Below are 13,714 nucleotides of genomic sequence, written 5' to 3'. Positions count from 1 at the left end.
CCAATGCATTCTTGTTCTTTAGTAGCTGGAGAATCAATGCTCAGTGGAGTTTCCAAATAAAACAACAAAGCATTTCAGTTCCAAAGTACCAGTTTTGCTACTGTTTTGTAAATTAACTTTAACTAGTTGAAAAGACTCATGAGGGTCACCATAATCTCTGGTACCAAGACAGTTTCTGTTAATTCCTTGTGCTCATTGATGGCTCTTCTTAGCTTGTCATATTACAGCTGGTTTGACATGCTGATCAGAACCATTAATGCAGAGGAATAAAGATGAAAACTGAGGCACACACCAGCACAGAATCAACATAAACCACCTACATAAAATTTTCAAAAAGAATTATGATGTCCTTTCATGTATAGCAATTAACATATTTGGTTTACAAAGATCAATTGAGAATTTTTTTCTCAACAAAAAAGTACAATATACACATAATCTGGGAAATTAATGTTTGTTTTGTTTAGTTTGTCTTGACAGACTGCTCATCAAATTTTAGAGGAATATGATGAAGTAGCTCTTTTAGAGTCAAGCAAAAGACAAACCAAGGCAATCATCATCATCTGAAAATACAGCAAACCTTTAGACCAAACATGCAATGTGCCCTTTTAAGGCACTAGTAGAAAAACATTTTGTCCAATTCAAACTCTTATAGTTCTTCTTGAATGTCCACGTGACACTATTTTAAGCCTGACAAAGACAAGAAAGGACTAATATACCCCAAATTAGTGGCTACAATAAAAAACACAAGTGGTAATTCACCCACTAGCAGGGCAATGAGGGAGTGAAAAAAAGAGGAAAGATGTGCTAACCCTTAACAAGGTCCCAATATCTTTTTAGTAGTGTCTTTCAGAATATTTAAGGCAGGTGAGAATCATTAACAGACTCTATTCTATTTTATATGAAGTTATACATAAGACCACTGCTAGATATGCATAGGTACCTATATAATATGAAGTCATAAGGAGTTGTATCAAGGTGCAGAATTTGGCACTAAATGAATAACGGGAAAAGTTAAAAAGGGGCTACTAGGTGACAAGTGACAAGGTGTGAGCTTCAGAAAGCAAATGGGAAGTACTGCTGAAGTTATATAGCATGTTTTGAACCCAATCTCTCTCTATCCAGTCAATGGTTATTCTGAGCCTTATATCTGAAAGACATCTAAACTACAATGGAACACATGAAGGGTAGCTAGACAGTCCTTTGTCTGCATATACCCAATGGTTCTCTGATTACTTTTACCAACACAATTAAATGGACAAGCAATATAAGTCCTCATTAAGAGAAAGTATGAATAAGGAAGTTGATTGCAAATGGAGCTAGTGAGGTCAACATAAAGAGGAACCCACCTTCATGACCAATAACAGATCTTGAGGCTGTCTGAAAGCTAATAACTCCTGCCACATTGTCATTAGCCAGAATAACCACAGTGACGGTGTCTGAGCTAGGAAGAATACGACTTCCTCCTTCAGTGTGGGTAAGGCTGATAATAATATTTTCATTATTCTCTGGCTCTGGATCATCTAATATGGTCAATGTGACCATCTTTTTAGTTTCACCTGTAAGGAAAAATAGAAGAAAATATAGGTATCAAAGCCATAACAAATGACATACTGGATAGCCATCTGTCTTGGATGGTTTAGACACAACAAATTCTGCAAAAATGATGTTTGTGTCACGCTGAAATTCTGCATCTTGGCAGAGGGGGTTGACTAGATGACCTTGCAGTCCCTCCTAACCCTATGATTCTACACTTTCAAAAGGGGCTTAATCTTCCTCTTTGTTAGGAAATACTTAAAAATATATAAATTATGTAAATCTATACCACTGCAACAACTATTGAACGTACCATGTAAATTATAACAGCCTTCAAACAGGAAATAATTAACTTTTGAGTGCTCAGAATACTTTAATCACTCAGCATTTACTTCAGCTTTTTAACTCTATTTGGAAAAGGGGAGAGCTGTTCTTGTAAAAGAAAACAACAGTGTATCCTTTTCTCTCTAATGAACTTAATTTGAATAGTCTTACCAAGTCTGAGAGTTTAAATAATACTTAAAAATATATAAATTATGTAAATCTATACCACTGCAACAACTATTGAACGTACCATGTAAATTATAACAGCCTTCAAACAGGAAATAATTAACTTTTGAGTGCTCAGAATACTTTAATCACTCAGCATTTACTTCAGCTTTTTAACTCTATTTGGAAAAGGGGAGAGCTGTTCTTGTAAAAGAAAACAACAGTGTATCCTTTTCTCTCTAATGAACTTAATTTGAATAGTCTTACCAAGTCTGAGAGTTTAAATAACAATCCAAATGCTGTATATATAGGGATGGGTACACACACACACACACACACACACTTATACACACACACACTTGTATGAATTTAATTTGATAGACTGACTCAGGGTTTGCATTCAACAATCCACTCACCCCACAACCCTTTCACATGGACTTGGTATCTACCTTCCATGCTACCCAATCAGACCAATGCAACTAGCAAACTGTATTAGTCAGTTCCCAAAGGACTATTGAAATCTCCAATACAATTCTATTGTTCAATGTATGTGAAATGCCTAAGTACGTTTTAGGGTTATGAACATACTTGGTTACAAAATACATATTTCTTACTACACTGTCTTTTTAATTCTTTTTTAATCTGTTTAGTATGAAGCTTTTTTATAAAGTACCAACAAAATTATATCTCAGTGTCAGAATTACTGTTGCTAGTCATTAGTTGGAGTTTGATGACTCATCAACATAAATGGCATAGTAAAAATGTGTATATTACACTCCCTTCAGTTGCTTGTAAACCAACTATCGCAATCATTTCTCAAAATGATGTTTGTGTCATGCTGAATTGCATATAAGCAATGTCTGCCAGTTACTCATTTGTCTCACTTGTAAACTCTTAGGTATACTTCGTTTGCTGTGAAATTAATAAAATCTTTTAAAATAAAAAAGATGCTTTCATTTCAAGAACACAGCTAATTGCGGAAGCAGGAGCAGCCATCTTAAAAGTTTGGCTTTATAAAGATTAGCTTTTTCACTGGAGGATGGAAAAAAAAACCCACTTTGTGCCTCATCTTGACTTCACTTACATTGGTACAACTACTGCCTTCAGTGGAGTTATTCAGTGTAAATGAGATGAGAACCAGACCTTTACAGTGCAACATTCCCTGAAGGACCCAGTCATATTTACAAATTTTACTATTACATTAATATATATTTTATTACAGGAGATTGGATCTTGAGGCTCATGCTGATGAGCTGCTAAATATCACAATATGCTTGAGAATGTACATCTACCACACAATGTGTAGTCCAGGAGGCATAGCCGAGCAGTAAATTGACACCCGGGTTTAAAAGTCAAGAAATCTACTTATCTAGGGCTCTCTACCTTTCTCCATCTAGAAAGGGAAAAAATGAATATAAACTTTGCCTCACCTTCAGCAAACACCAGAATCTCACCATCACCTACAAAATCCAAGTTTTGGGTAGCTGTTCCACCAATCACACTCCATTCCACTGTCACCTGTCCCAGACTGCCTTCTGTTCTGTGTATCATAAGCTGCACATTGGTATGAGGACATTCTTCAACTTCCACATAGAGACCTTTCTCTGTTGTATTGGGACTTACACTGTAGATCACAAACACTCCAAAGGCATCTCCGTTCATCGTTATGACAACTGTGGAGGTATTTGGCTTTCCTATCATTGGCTGGTTTTTTAAGCTGGCTGAGGTGTTCATCAGTTCAACCTTCAACAGGGATACAGAAAACTTCTCATCCAACTCTGGCAAATTGTCAGGAAGTATGGTAACTGTGAGATTTGCAAACTGTTCCCCTTCCAGCATTATGGCCCATTGACTTGTAACTGATTCATAGTCACTGCCAGCAATGGCTTGTGCACCAAAAAGAGAGGACACACTGGTGACATTTTTCTTGTAGGTCCAGAATCCTGAGTTGTTGGTTTCTGGGCTGATCCATGTCATCAGCCAAAAACACAAAGGAAATCCAGAGGTACTAGAGAATGTAAAGGCTAAACATGCTTGTTCTTTTAGGCACTGAATTGCACAGGTGTGTAATGGATCACTTGCTGTTGAGACATTCACTTTAGTCCTTGGCAGCTGGTTAGGAATTCCTTGCACAGGAAATTCATAGTAGGACAGCATATCCTGGCCTTGCTCTATTGCAAGAGCTACTACATCAACCTCAGAAGTACTGTAGAACACCTGCAGTTGACCAAATCTTCCCCCACTAAAAGATGTGATAGATAAGAGAGTCATGTTAATAAGTGAAGACAGTTTTTCTTATATCTGTAGGTCTCTACATTAAGAAGAGTGACCTGAACACAAGTTATCAGCCTTTTCAAAATTGTTCAATGGTTTCAAATAATCTAAACACCATCCAAAATCCATCCTCTCTGAAGCTGCTACTAGAATAATTTACCTGTGGCCCTGTGTGGAAGGCACATTTGATTATTTATAGAATGTGTTATGGTTAATCATACGTAGCAGAAACAATGCAGATTACTCCCTGCTAGCTCTGCTGGATGGCAAGGGAGAGAAGCCAGAGCTGTACTGCCCTGTCTTCTGTCTCCTTCCAGTTAGTCAGAGGAGGTCATATCACAGAAGTAACGCCTGCTCTCCCTCCCCCATGCTTGAGCCATGATTATAGATAGCTTCTACACAACCATATTGAGCCTTGCCCTCTTTTATTCTTCATCTAGACTCCTGGGAGCAGGGAACGCTCTTGCCCTAAATGTTTATAAGAATTAAGAAGACAAAATTAAAAAGATGTTTCTTTATAGATGTTTATGATAAAGAGACATACTTGGTTTAAACTAAAAAAGCATCAATATAGGAGCCAAAGATTACTCTAATTAGATGACAAGTTAAACAGTACAAGAAGGAAATCAAAACAAAATTAAAAATGAGAAAAAGTCCATGGAGTTGTAATTTTGCTAAAGACACAGGAAAAAGACCACAAATGCTTACATAAAAAAACAAACATTAAACAAACCTTCTCTTGACAGTTATGTTTGCAAATGAGCTTCTTAAAAGTGGCTCCTGAATTCGGTACAAGGCGTGATGAAAATAGACTGTTCCATAAGGATTATCATTGGCAGGTATTATAATATTTGCCATGCCATCAAACCCAATAGCACCTCCATTCGAGGCCTGGGTTAATTGCACATGGATAACCTAAAAAATATAATTAGACTTTCCTTAACAACATTATGTTGTGAAACCAAGATAAATCATGTAGGGCCAGCTAGGTTTGAACTATTGGCTCCCATTGGTGAGCAGTAATACGTAGTCCCATTGACTGCAGTGGGAGGAACTGTTCATCAGTAACACCAAAGGGTTCATGATATAGCCCTTCATGTTTCTAAAAGTTCAGATTCAACGGGCTGTCTAAGCGCTATGTGTTAAACAGAAAACAATACAGATTAAAAGACTAACACAGAAGTGTTCTGGGTAAACAGTGAGTTGCACAGCTTCAGTTATCACTGAATCAATTTAAGTCATGTTCCTATACTCCTATCTACCCATTAAAGTTGGGGAATCCGATTTTTGGGATTCTGCTGGCTTCCCCCCATAGTCATTCCAGCATTCCATCATAGTAAGTGAAAAAAGTAAAAGGTAGAGTTATTACTATACAGTATGATAAATAGCATTGCTATAACTACAGAAGGTGTGTGCCATACGTATATTATCAAGGGATATGAGGAGCTATAATCACTGAAACACATGACAGACACTGCGTAAGACACAGTGAAGATTTCTTCTCCCCACTACTGCTAAGAAGTACAACTGTCAGGGATATACTCCCTGCCCATAATCAAAATTCATACTACCTGTAAAACATGATCTACACTAGTGGAAATCTCTCCTATAACACCTCTTTTAATGCAGTCTGAACACCCATGGTCAGTTGGGATTTCTACATGCATGTAGAAATCCCATCAATTGGTCATGAATATTTTAGTGCATGAAAAACGTGCATGCATTTGTTTGCATGCAAAAAGTTTTGTGTGCACAAAAAGCCCTAAAACGTATTTATTACATTCCTTATCATACACTCTGTTGCATGACACAAACTATAGGCAATTTTGTAGAGCAAAAGGTTCTCTATCTAACTAAAAATAGGGAAGATACTCTGAAAGAGTCTAAACATAGCCACAGAGTCAAGATAGCTTGTTTTAATTAGTTTAATCATTTATTTTAACATGATGCTGGTGTAAATCAAACTAGATAGAAAACTCTTTTTGGTCTCAGGATTATTTTCATTCCTTTATTTAAAAAAAATACTGAAATACTATATTTTCTCAGGCTCATGACCAGAAGAGTTCAGAAGAACTAAAACATAATAAAATAGCATCCGACGAAGTGGGCATTCACCCACGAAAGCTCATGCTGCAAAACGTCTGTTAGTCTATAAGGTGCCACAGGATTCTTTGCTGCTTTTATAATAAAATAGGAAACTCTTTCAAAACTCCATACCAAGTCGGACACAAAATATAAATTACTCAAAAAATGTGCACACTTAAATTTGAAATCACTTTCCCTCTTAGTTACACTGTACAATCTTTAGTAACATGTCTGATCATATTGTAATAATTTCTCTCCCACCCCCATAGCACTGTTTCTCTCTAGATTATATAATGGTCCATGTTCAGCCCTTGTGTAAATGGGTGTAACACCACTGACTTCAGTTTTGCCTTACCATGGGTCAGATTTAACCACCGCAATTCATCCATATTGTAACCAGATGTTTAGTTTTATTTCCCATACATATTGCAATATAATTCTAAAATGTTCAGCTAGATAGTGAATCAGGTTCAATGTATCTATCACTAGTAAACCAAACTTAAGAAAAAGATTATATTGCTTAGATAGTCAATATATTTGTGAATAAATGAGAATCTTATAGAAGAAGAATATCAGCAGCAAGGATCAAAGAATAAATACTAATTAGTGTATCTGAAAATTGTTTTATAATTTTCCAGAACAGTATTTTCAGCTTGATTTCCCTTTGTTTTGAATAAAATCTCTAGGTTTTAACCTATCACTATATAAAACAGAGATAATAAACATTTCTGGACAGCGTCATTCCAGATAGGGTCTAGATGTTCAACTCACCTCTTGGATTTCCGGATCATCATCAGCCAGGATCTCTAACAACAGCGTCTGAATGGCTTCCCCATGGGCAAAGGTAACATTACCTGAGACAACACGCAAGTCACCAGTAGCAAGCTGTCCATTAATGGTGGCAATCCACTGAATGGTAACATTGCCGAGTGTCCCAGCATTGCGGATTATTGGCAAGTTTACCATCATCGAATTGAACTCTGGCTCTTCCACAGTGAGTTCATTGACCTGAAAAACTGAAGTACATGATAGAGAGACTTATTTCCTCATCACTAACATTGAGGCTGAAGGAATCAAAAATTCCTCATCAAAATTGTTTGTTCATATTGCTGAAACCATTTGCAGTATATACATTCTGCAGAATTAAATTACTTTTAATTTATTTTATTTGACATGAGATTATAATTGGTGTTTGTGAAATGGAGGTGCTAAATCTACTAGCTTTGTCTATATATGGTTCAGGTAAGTGATGGGTAAACACCCACACATGATCAGGAATCTTTCACTACATGTTTACTAAGAACTGAAGAGAGGGACATTAAGAGCCACTTCTGATCACCTTTCCCAGCAAGAGAAACAGCAATCAGATAGAGTTAACCTAAATATTTCACACTAAAAATATTTTCTCAAAAATGTTTTTCCCCCCAAATCAGAGATTTTTCACAAAAAATTGGGGTTTTACTATATCTTTTTTTTTAAAAAGGAACAAAAACAGGGAAAAAATAGCCATTTTTCATTATTTTAAGATCACCATTTTTCTGTCTTTTCCTCTTTTGCAGTGACAAAATGGAAATAAAAAAACAAAGAGGGAAGAGGAAAAGTCAGAACACAAGGAAAAGTCAAAATGCCAAAAAATGAACATTTTTGTACAAAAACGTTTAAAAAGGAATTTTCATAAAAAATTCAAATGAGCAAAAACTTTGTTCTTTTTCAAAACCTGCAGAATGAAAATTACTCTGAATTTTTTCCCACGCAATTTCCCCATTTCTCTCAATCAGTTCTACTGTAAAGATAGCATGTGTCGGTGGGAAAAAAATTCCATGGAAAATAGTAATATGTAATTTCCTCTAAATATGTGATTTTTTTCAACTCCCAGTTCTTTAAACATGATATTGGTTTACTATTTAGTAATGCAGGAGACTGGATGGTTTACGGGGTTAGTGACGGCACACAGAGTTTTCATTTCTAGGTCACTGGTTTAAATCCACCCTAGGTTTGCAGTGATGTGTCTTGATAAAAAAAAATGATTTCTAAACTGCTGGAAATTCTGGACATTTGTTTTTGTCCCAAACAGGATACAAAGTAGAAATATCAATGTTTGCCCATGGAATTTCAAAAAAAATTCCACTAGATTATATCGAAACATTCTCATTTTAATTTAAATGAAACGTTTCATTTTGTCTTGGTTCAACATTAAACAGTGTTCCACTGAGCCTCATGGGCCTCCTGGGAGCTGTAATTAGGGTCCCTCCTGCACCCATTCTCTTCTCAGGGCCAGGCTCCCTGGCCAGCGTGTATTTCCCATAATACACAGCGAAGGCTCAGCTAAGAGGGAGACCATGGCACATCCTGGAAGATATAGTTCATCCACAACATGTCTAAACAGATTTGTTAAAGAAGAGAGAGTAAAGACATTCAAATGAGTCCAATTTACCAAAAGATCCAAATGGATCATCAGAGGCCTCAATAGTAATGACTGATTGAGTCAATGCTCCAAGCAAGGCTCCTCCTGTTGTTTGATTCAGCAGCTGCACATGAAAGGTTTCTTCAACCTCAGGGTTGATATCATTAATGATATAAATTGGCACAGCTTTACTGGTTTCCCCTTCTAGTAAGACAACATCTGATGAGGCTACACTGTAGTCTTCACCTGTGCATAGAAAAACTATGTTGTTACCTCAGGAAACCTTTTAAACACAATTAATAAATGCTGTTATTCCTATCTTAATTGCACACAGCACCCAATAAAACTCCCTTTTTTCTGCAAACCCAACAAATACAGTAACTTTGCTTTTCTAGTGCCTGGTGGAGTCTGTGGCTTGGACAGCAGAGAAATGGTTGAGGCTCAGCTTGGACAAGATGGCGATTATACTGGTAAATCGGGGGAGCATTTGGAGACAGTGGCTGGTGTTGTCCAATCCCATTGTTGAATGGGATATGTCCATTCTATCAAAGTGGTTTCCAGTTTTGGGTTGTGTTTGTATTGTCAACTGCTCTTGACCAGAAGCACCTTTTTCCAAGCGGAGTTAGCTCACAGATTGCAACCATTTGCTCACTCTAGCAACAGTGACCACACTGTGAAAACACCATTCAAGCTATACAGAGCAATTGGTTTAGCTGAGTGATTAGATTAGCAGCTGATGCGTTGCTGTAATGGGAGCTGCTGCATCCCCATTACCCACTGAATTATTAGCTTATGCTTCAGCAGCAGTCTGTCCCCCCACACACCCCTCACCTCCGGATCAGCTAACTCAAGCTTAAACCGCCACTTAACTTGAGCTAGAGACTTGTGTGTGTGGACCCCAGGTTACGAGCAACACTCGAGTTATAGCTTTCAGCTAATATTGCAGTGAAGACAAGTCCTTAGCAATAATTTAACTATAATGTTTATATAAAAGATGACAATCAACTTAAAAATCAGACATCTGCATGGAATTATTTTCCCTATTACTGTTACAAGTAACTTCAGAGTTTACTACAGATGAAAGAGAATAAAGAGAACATATTTCTCTAATGTTTCACTTTGTTTGTCTTGTTTTCTTAGTTTAGTGGGATTATTCATGTGCTTAAACATTTGCAGGCTCAAGGTCCAAGTTAAACAGTTTCCACTGTCTCTTTGGATTTTTCAGACAACATCAGGAGAGACATACCAGTTTTTAAAATAGTAAAATGTGGATCTATAAAAGCCCAAAATGGGAAGCTGAACTTAATCCTGAAACTGCTTTTAACTCATTTATTTAAATTGATTTGACTCTAAAATGACAATGCCCCTTTTAAAAAGCAGATGTGTATTACTCACAGACATATAAACTATATATCCCTTAATAGTTTCTTTAATAATTGCTATTAACTAAAATGATATTTTTTTCTGCTGGTATACAGCACAGGACCTTTGTTCTTCATTACTCATTTACTACTCAAAGGAACTTCTCATTACTCCTGTTGATTTTCCTTGCTAGAGAGTATATGCTATGTATTGGACTGCAACCTTGACACAGTATGTGTATTTTTACAATTCTCTTTTCTTACCAGCTCTTGCCGTTATTGGCACAGCTTTAAACTTTACAGAAACATCTGCAAATATTCCCCCAGTTCTGGTCACATTGATGATCGGTCCAATGTAGTTTTCAGCAACTCGCACAGCTGGTGCAGACAGCTGAAGTGTTCCAAAAGCATCATCATTGGCATTGATAATTATATGAGCTACCGTATCACCCTTAGGTCCAAGGCGAGGAGAATTCACAACTGAAATACAACCGGAACTTGGTGAGAGAGAGTCTGGGATCTTTATCGTATACCTACAGGAGACCTCAGATACTTAGGTGGGTTTCATGGTATCTTATCAGTTGCCACCAGTCATCCACAAAACTAGTTTACTGAAAGTAGTCATAGTTGCACAGAGAGTACACTTCACAACCTCACTCAAAGTTTTTAGACAGTTTATTGAAATTATAATATAACAACAAATCCTGAAGCGCACAGCTTGATATCGTACTGCAGGAGTTTTCTGTCAGCCTCTGAATTGGTATATACATGAGCAGCCTATTTCTCAAAAAGGTGGGACAGTGCCAAATCATTAGTTATTCATTCATCTCTCTGTCGGGTCTGTAGCAATCATACTACAGTCTCTATCAGAGTATTATTTCTGTGGTTCTTATGATGAAATATACATAACCGTTCACTCTCCCCACAGAGATATATTTAAAGCTTTCCTGCTTATCAAGAACGGGTAGGATAATTAATTAGTCAAGCTTGGCTGCTCTGAAGTGCAAATCAGTCTATAGTCTCCCAAACATCACTGAATGGCTGATCAGCATGCATTTTGTGTATTTAAAAGAAACACATAAAACTTCATGCTATAGCAAAGTATAAGGTCAGCATGCAATATAATATCAAACTGGTCATTTCACTATGCTATGCTTCTCAAGAATAATGAGATTGATCAACAGAACCTCATGCTAACAGTCAACCTTGTAATTTACATAGCCAGAGAGGCCTCAGTTAAAATAATACAACCATATTGTTTTCAGTAACATCCTGACAAAGGAATATTTTAAGGTAATACATGGCCAGAACACCAAATGTAACAGATCTGGATACATTCTGAGGTAGGAAAGCAAACTATAACTTGATCAGTAAAATTTTACTGAAATTACCAAGTCTCTAAAATGCACGCAATTAATGTGTAAAGCACTTACTTGATCTATCCTGCACTCTTTCCACCAAAGCAATATTGAGTAGCTCCACAAACACAGATTCTGATCTCTCTGGATCCTTATCATCTAAAATAGGAAGAGTTACGCTAGCCTCACTTGTATTGGCTCTGAAGATCACAAATCCAGAAATGGGTATATAGTCTCTTTCCTGTGTTGCTCTGGCAACATTTGATTTCAGAGAGGGTGACTTTTCATCATCATCCATGGTTCTGTATGTTACTATGACTGTACCCAGGAGACCATATAATCGTACTATTGTTAGGGTGATGTTTTTGGTTTCTTCCTCAACTTTGATTGGTCTGTTTTTCTCAGAAAAGATGAAAATTCCATATGGATCATCATTAGCTAGAACAGTTAATGTAGCATTAGTACGAATTCCAAGACGACCACTGGAAACATTGATGATCAAAATAGAAAACATTTTATCCAGTTCAGGATACTCATCAGGTGAAACTTGCACTGTTATATTTGCTCTTCTTTGCCCTACATCAAAAGTTATATTGCCATAGGTAGAGATCAGATCTTCAGTAGGATCACAGACTATGATCCAATGCAAAGTGACATGGGACAAGGCCCCCTGATTTCTGACAACCTAAAGTGCAAAATATGAAAATTTAAATATTTTTGTACTATAAAGGGGAGGGAAAAGGATATTTCTCAAAATCCCAATCTCAGTCTATTGAAAGAGTTGCAAAACTGTGACATGATGGGTTAAATATGAACACCTATTGCAAATCTGTATCAATTACTGCCTCAGCTAGGCTGCATTCCCATCTTCTGCATTTGTCACTCTCTCTTTTAATATTTATATAAGAAAACAATTTATACCATCAACAATTCTGTTTCTTTAATAAAAGATTAATATAGTAGAACCTCAGAGATATAGACACCAAAGTTACGAACTGACCGGTCAACCACATACCTCATTTGGAACTGGAAGTATGCAATCAACATGCATACGCGTACATACATACACACACACACACACAAAATACAGTACAGTATTGTGTTAAACATAAACTAATTAAAAAATAAAGGGAAAGTTAACAAAAAATTGACAAGGCAAGTAAACTGTTTCTGTGCTTGTTTCATTTAAATTAAGATGGTTAAAAGTAGCATTTTTCTTCTGCATGGTAAACTTTCAAAGCTGTGTTACGTCAATGGTCAGTTGTAAACTTTTGAAAGAACAACCATAATGTTTTGTTCAGAGTCATGAACATTTCGGAGTTACGAATAACCTCCATTCCCGAGGTATTTGTAACTTTGAGGTTCGAGTCTACGTAATATTTGAGTGGATGATGAAATATTATTTTTTAAATATCTGTTAACTGATATCATATTATTACATTACACTTGGATTATTATATTACATTACACTTGTTGGATTATAAATTTGACCTTCTACATTGGAGACAGTAATTATTAACTAAGCATTGTGAAAAGGATGTACAGTTTGTTCAAGTTACAATCATAAAACTACAACCCTGTGATAAAGGATCACATAAACTCTAATGAAAGAAATAATAGAAGAGGATTGTGTAGCAACAGATAAAAGCAACGTGTAGTGACCTGAAGCACAATTACACTGTCTCCATCTTCAGGTTCTGTCCCATTGACCGAGAGCGACTCAGCGCTGAACTCAAACACACCATGAGCATCATCAGAGGCATCAATGGTCACTATGATGTGGGATGCTATTCCCAGGCTGGCTGTAGGTACAAATTCCAAGAAAGCTGAATTAGTTTTTCAGTATCTTCAGTTACACCAAAGCAAAAGCTAAAAGAAGAAGTTTACTATGGGAACAATGAACAGAAATATTTTCTGCATGAAGGCTTACTAATTGGAGGTAAATCTGTATCTAAGCAGTTTATGCACACAGAAGAGTTTGCTCAGTTTTATAACTCTACTCCTTCCATTAACAAATTGAGATGACTGAAAATGCACTACAAAATTCAATGCAATTAACTCTGGATGTGATAATGCATTTGTTTTAGTTGAGGTCTTATTTTTTCAATTACATTATAGAGGCAAAGAATGAGATTTTTCAGTCAATTAGGAGATTTAGACAAAAACTCTCAGTAAAATTAAAGGAATTGTGTCTAAATCACCTAGTCATC

The 13,714-nt window shown here is 36.5% G+C and overlaps 1 protein-coding gene across 1 annotated transcript in view; it reads right to left on the bottom strand.

Moving 5' to 3' along the window:
- ADGRV1 (adhesion G protein-coupled receptor V1) overlaps nt 1–13,714 on the bottom strand; it is a 419,039-nt gene that overhangs the window by 325,806 nt on the left and 79,519 nt on the right. Inside the window, exons 27-34 of the mRNA XM_039545618.1 lie at nt 13,167–13,306; nt 11,580–12,189; nt 10,411–10,626; nt 8,816–9,031; nt 7,153–7,397; nt 5,030–5,211; nt 3,453–4,264; nt 1,347–1,556 (exon numbers count right to left, since the gene is read on the bottom strand). Of these exons, the coding sequence (XP_039401552.1) occupies nt 1,347–1,556; nt 3,453–4,264; nt 5,030–5,211; nt 7,153–7,397; nt 8,816–9,031; nt 10,411–10,626; nt 11,580–12,189; nt 13,167–13,306 (2,631 nt within the window). The remainder of the gene's footprint in view (nt 1–1,346; nt 1,557–3,452; nt 4,265–5,029; nt 5,212–7,152; nt 7,398–8,815; nt 9,032–10,410; nt 10,627–11,579; nt 12,190–13,166; nt 13,307–13,714) is intronic.

Source organism: Mauremys reevesii, linkage group 6 (assembly GCF_016161935.1).
Source record: "Mauremys reevesii isolate NIE-2019 linkage group 6, ASM1616193v1, whole genome shotgun sequence".
In the NCBI taxonomy this organism is placed as follows: Eukaryota; Metazoa; Chordata; order Testudines; family Geoemydidae; genus Mauremys; species Mauremys reevesii.
This window is presented reverse-complemented; position numbering and strand designations above follow the sequence as displayed.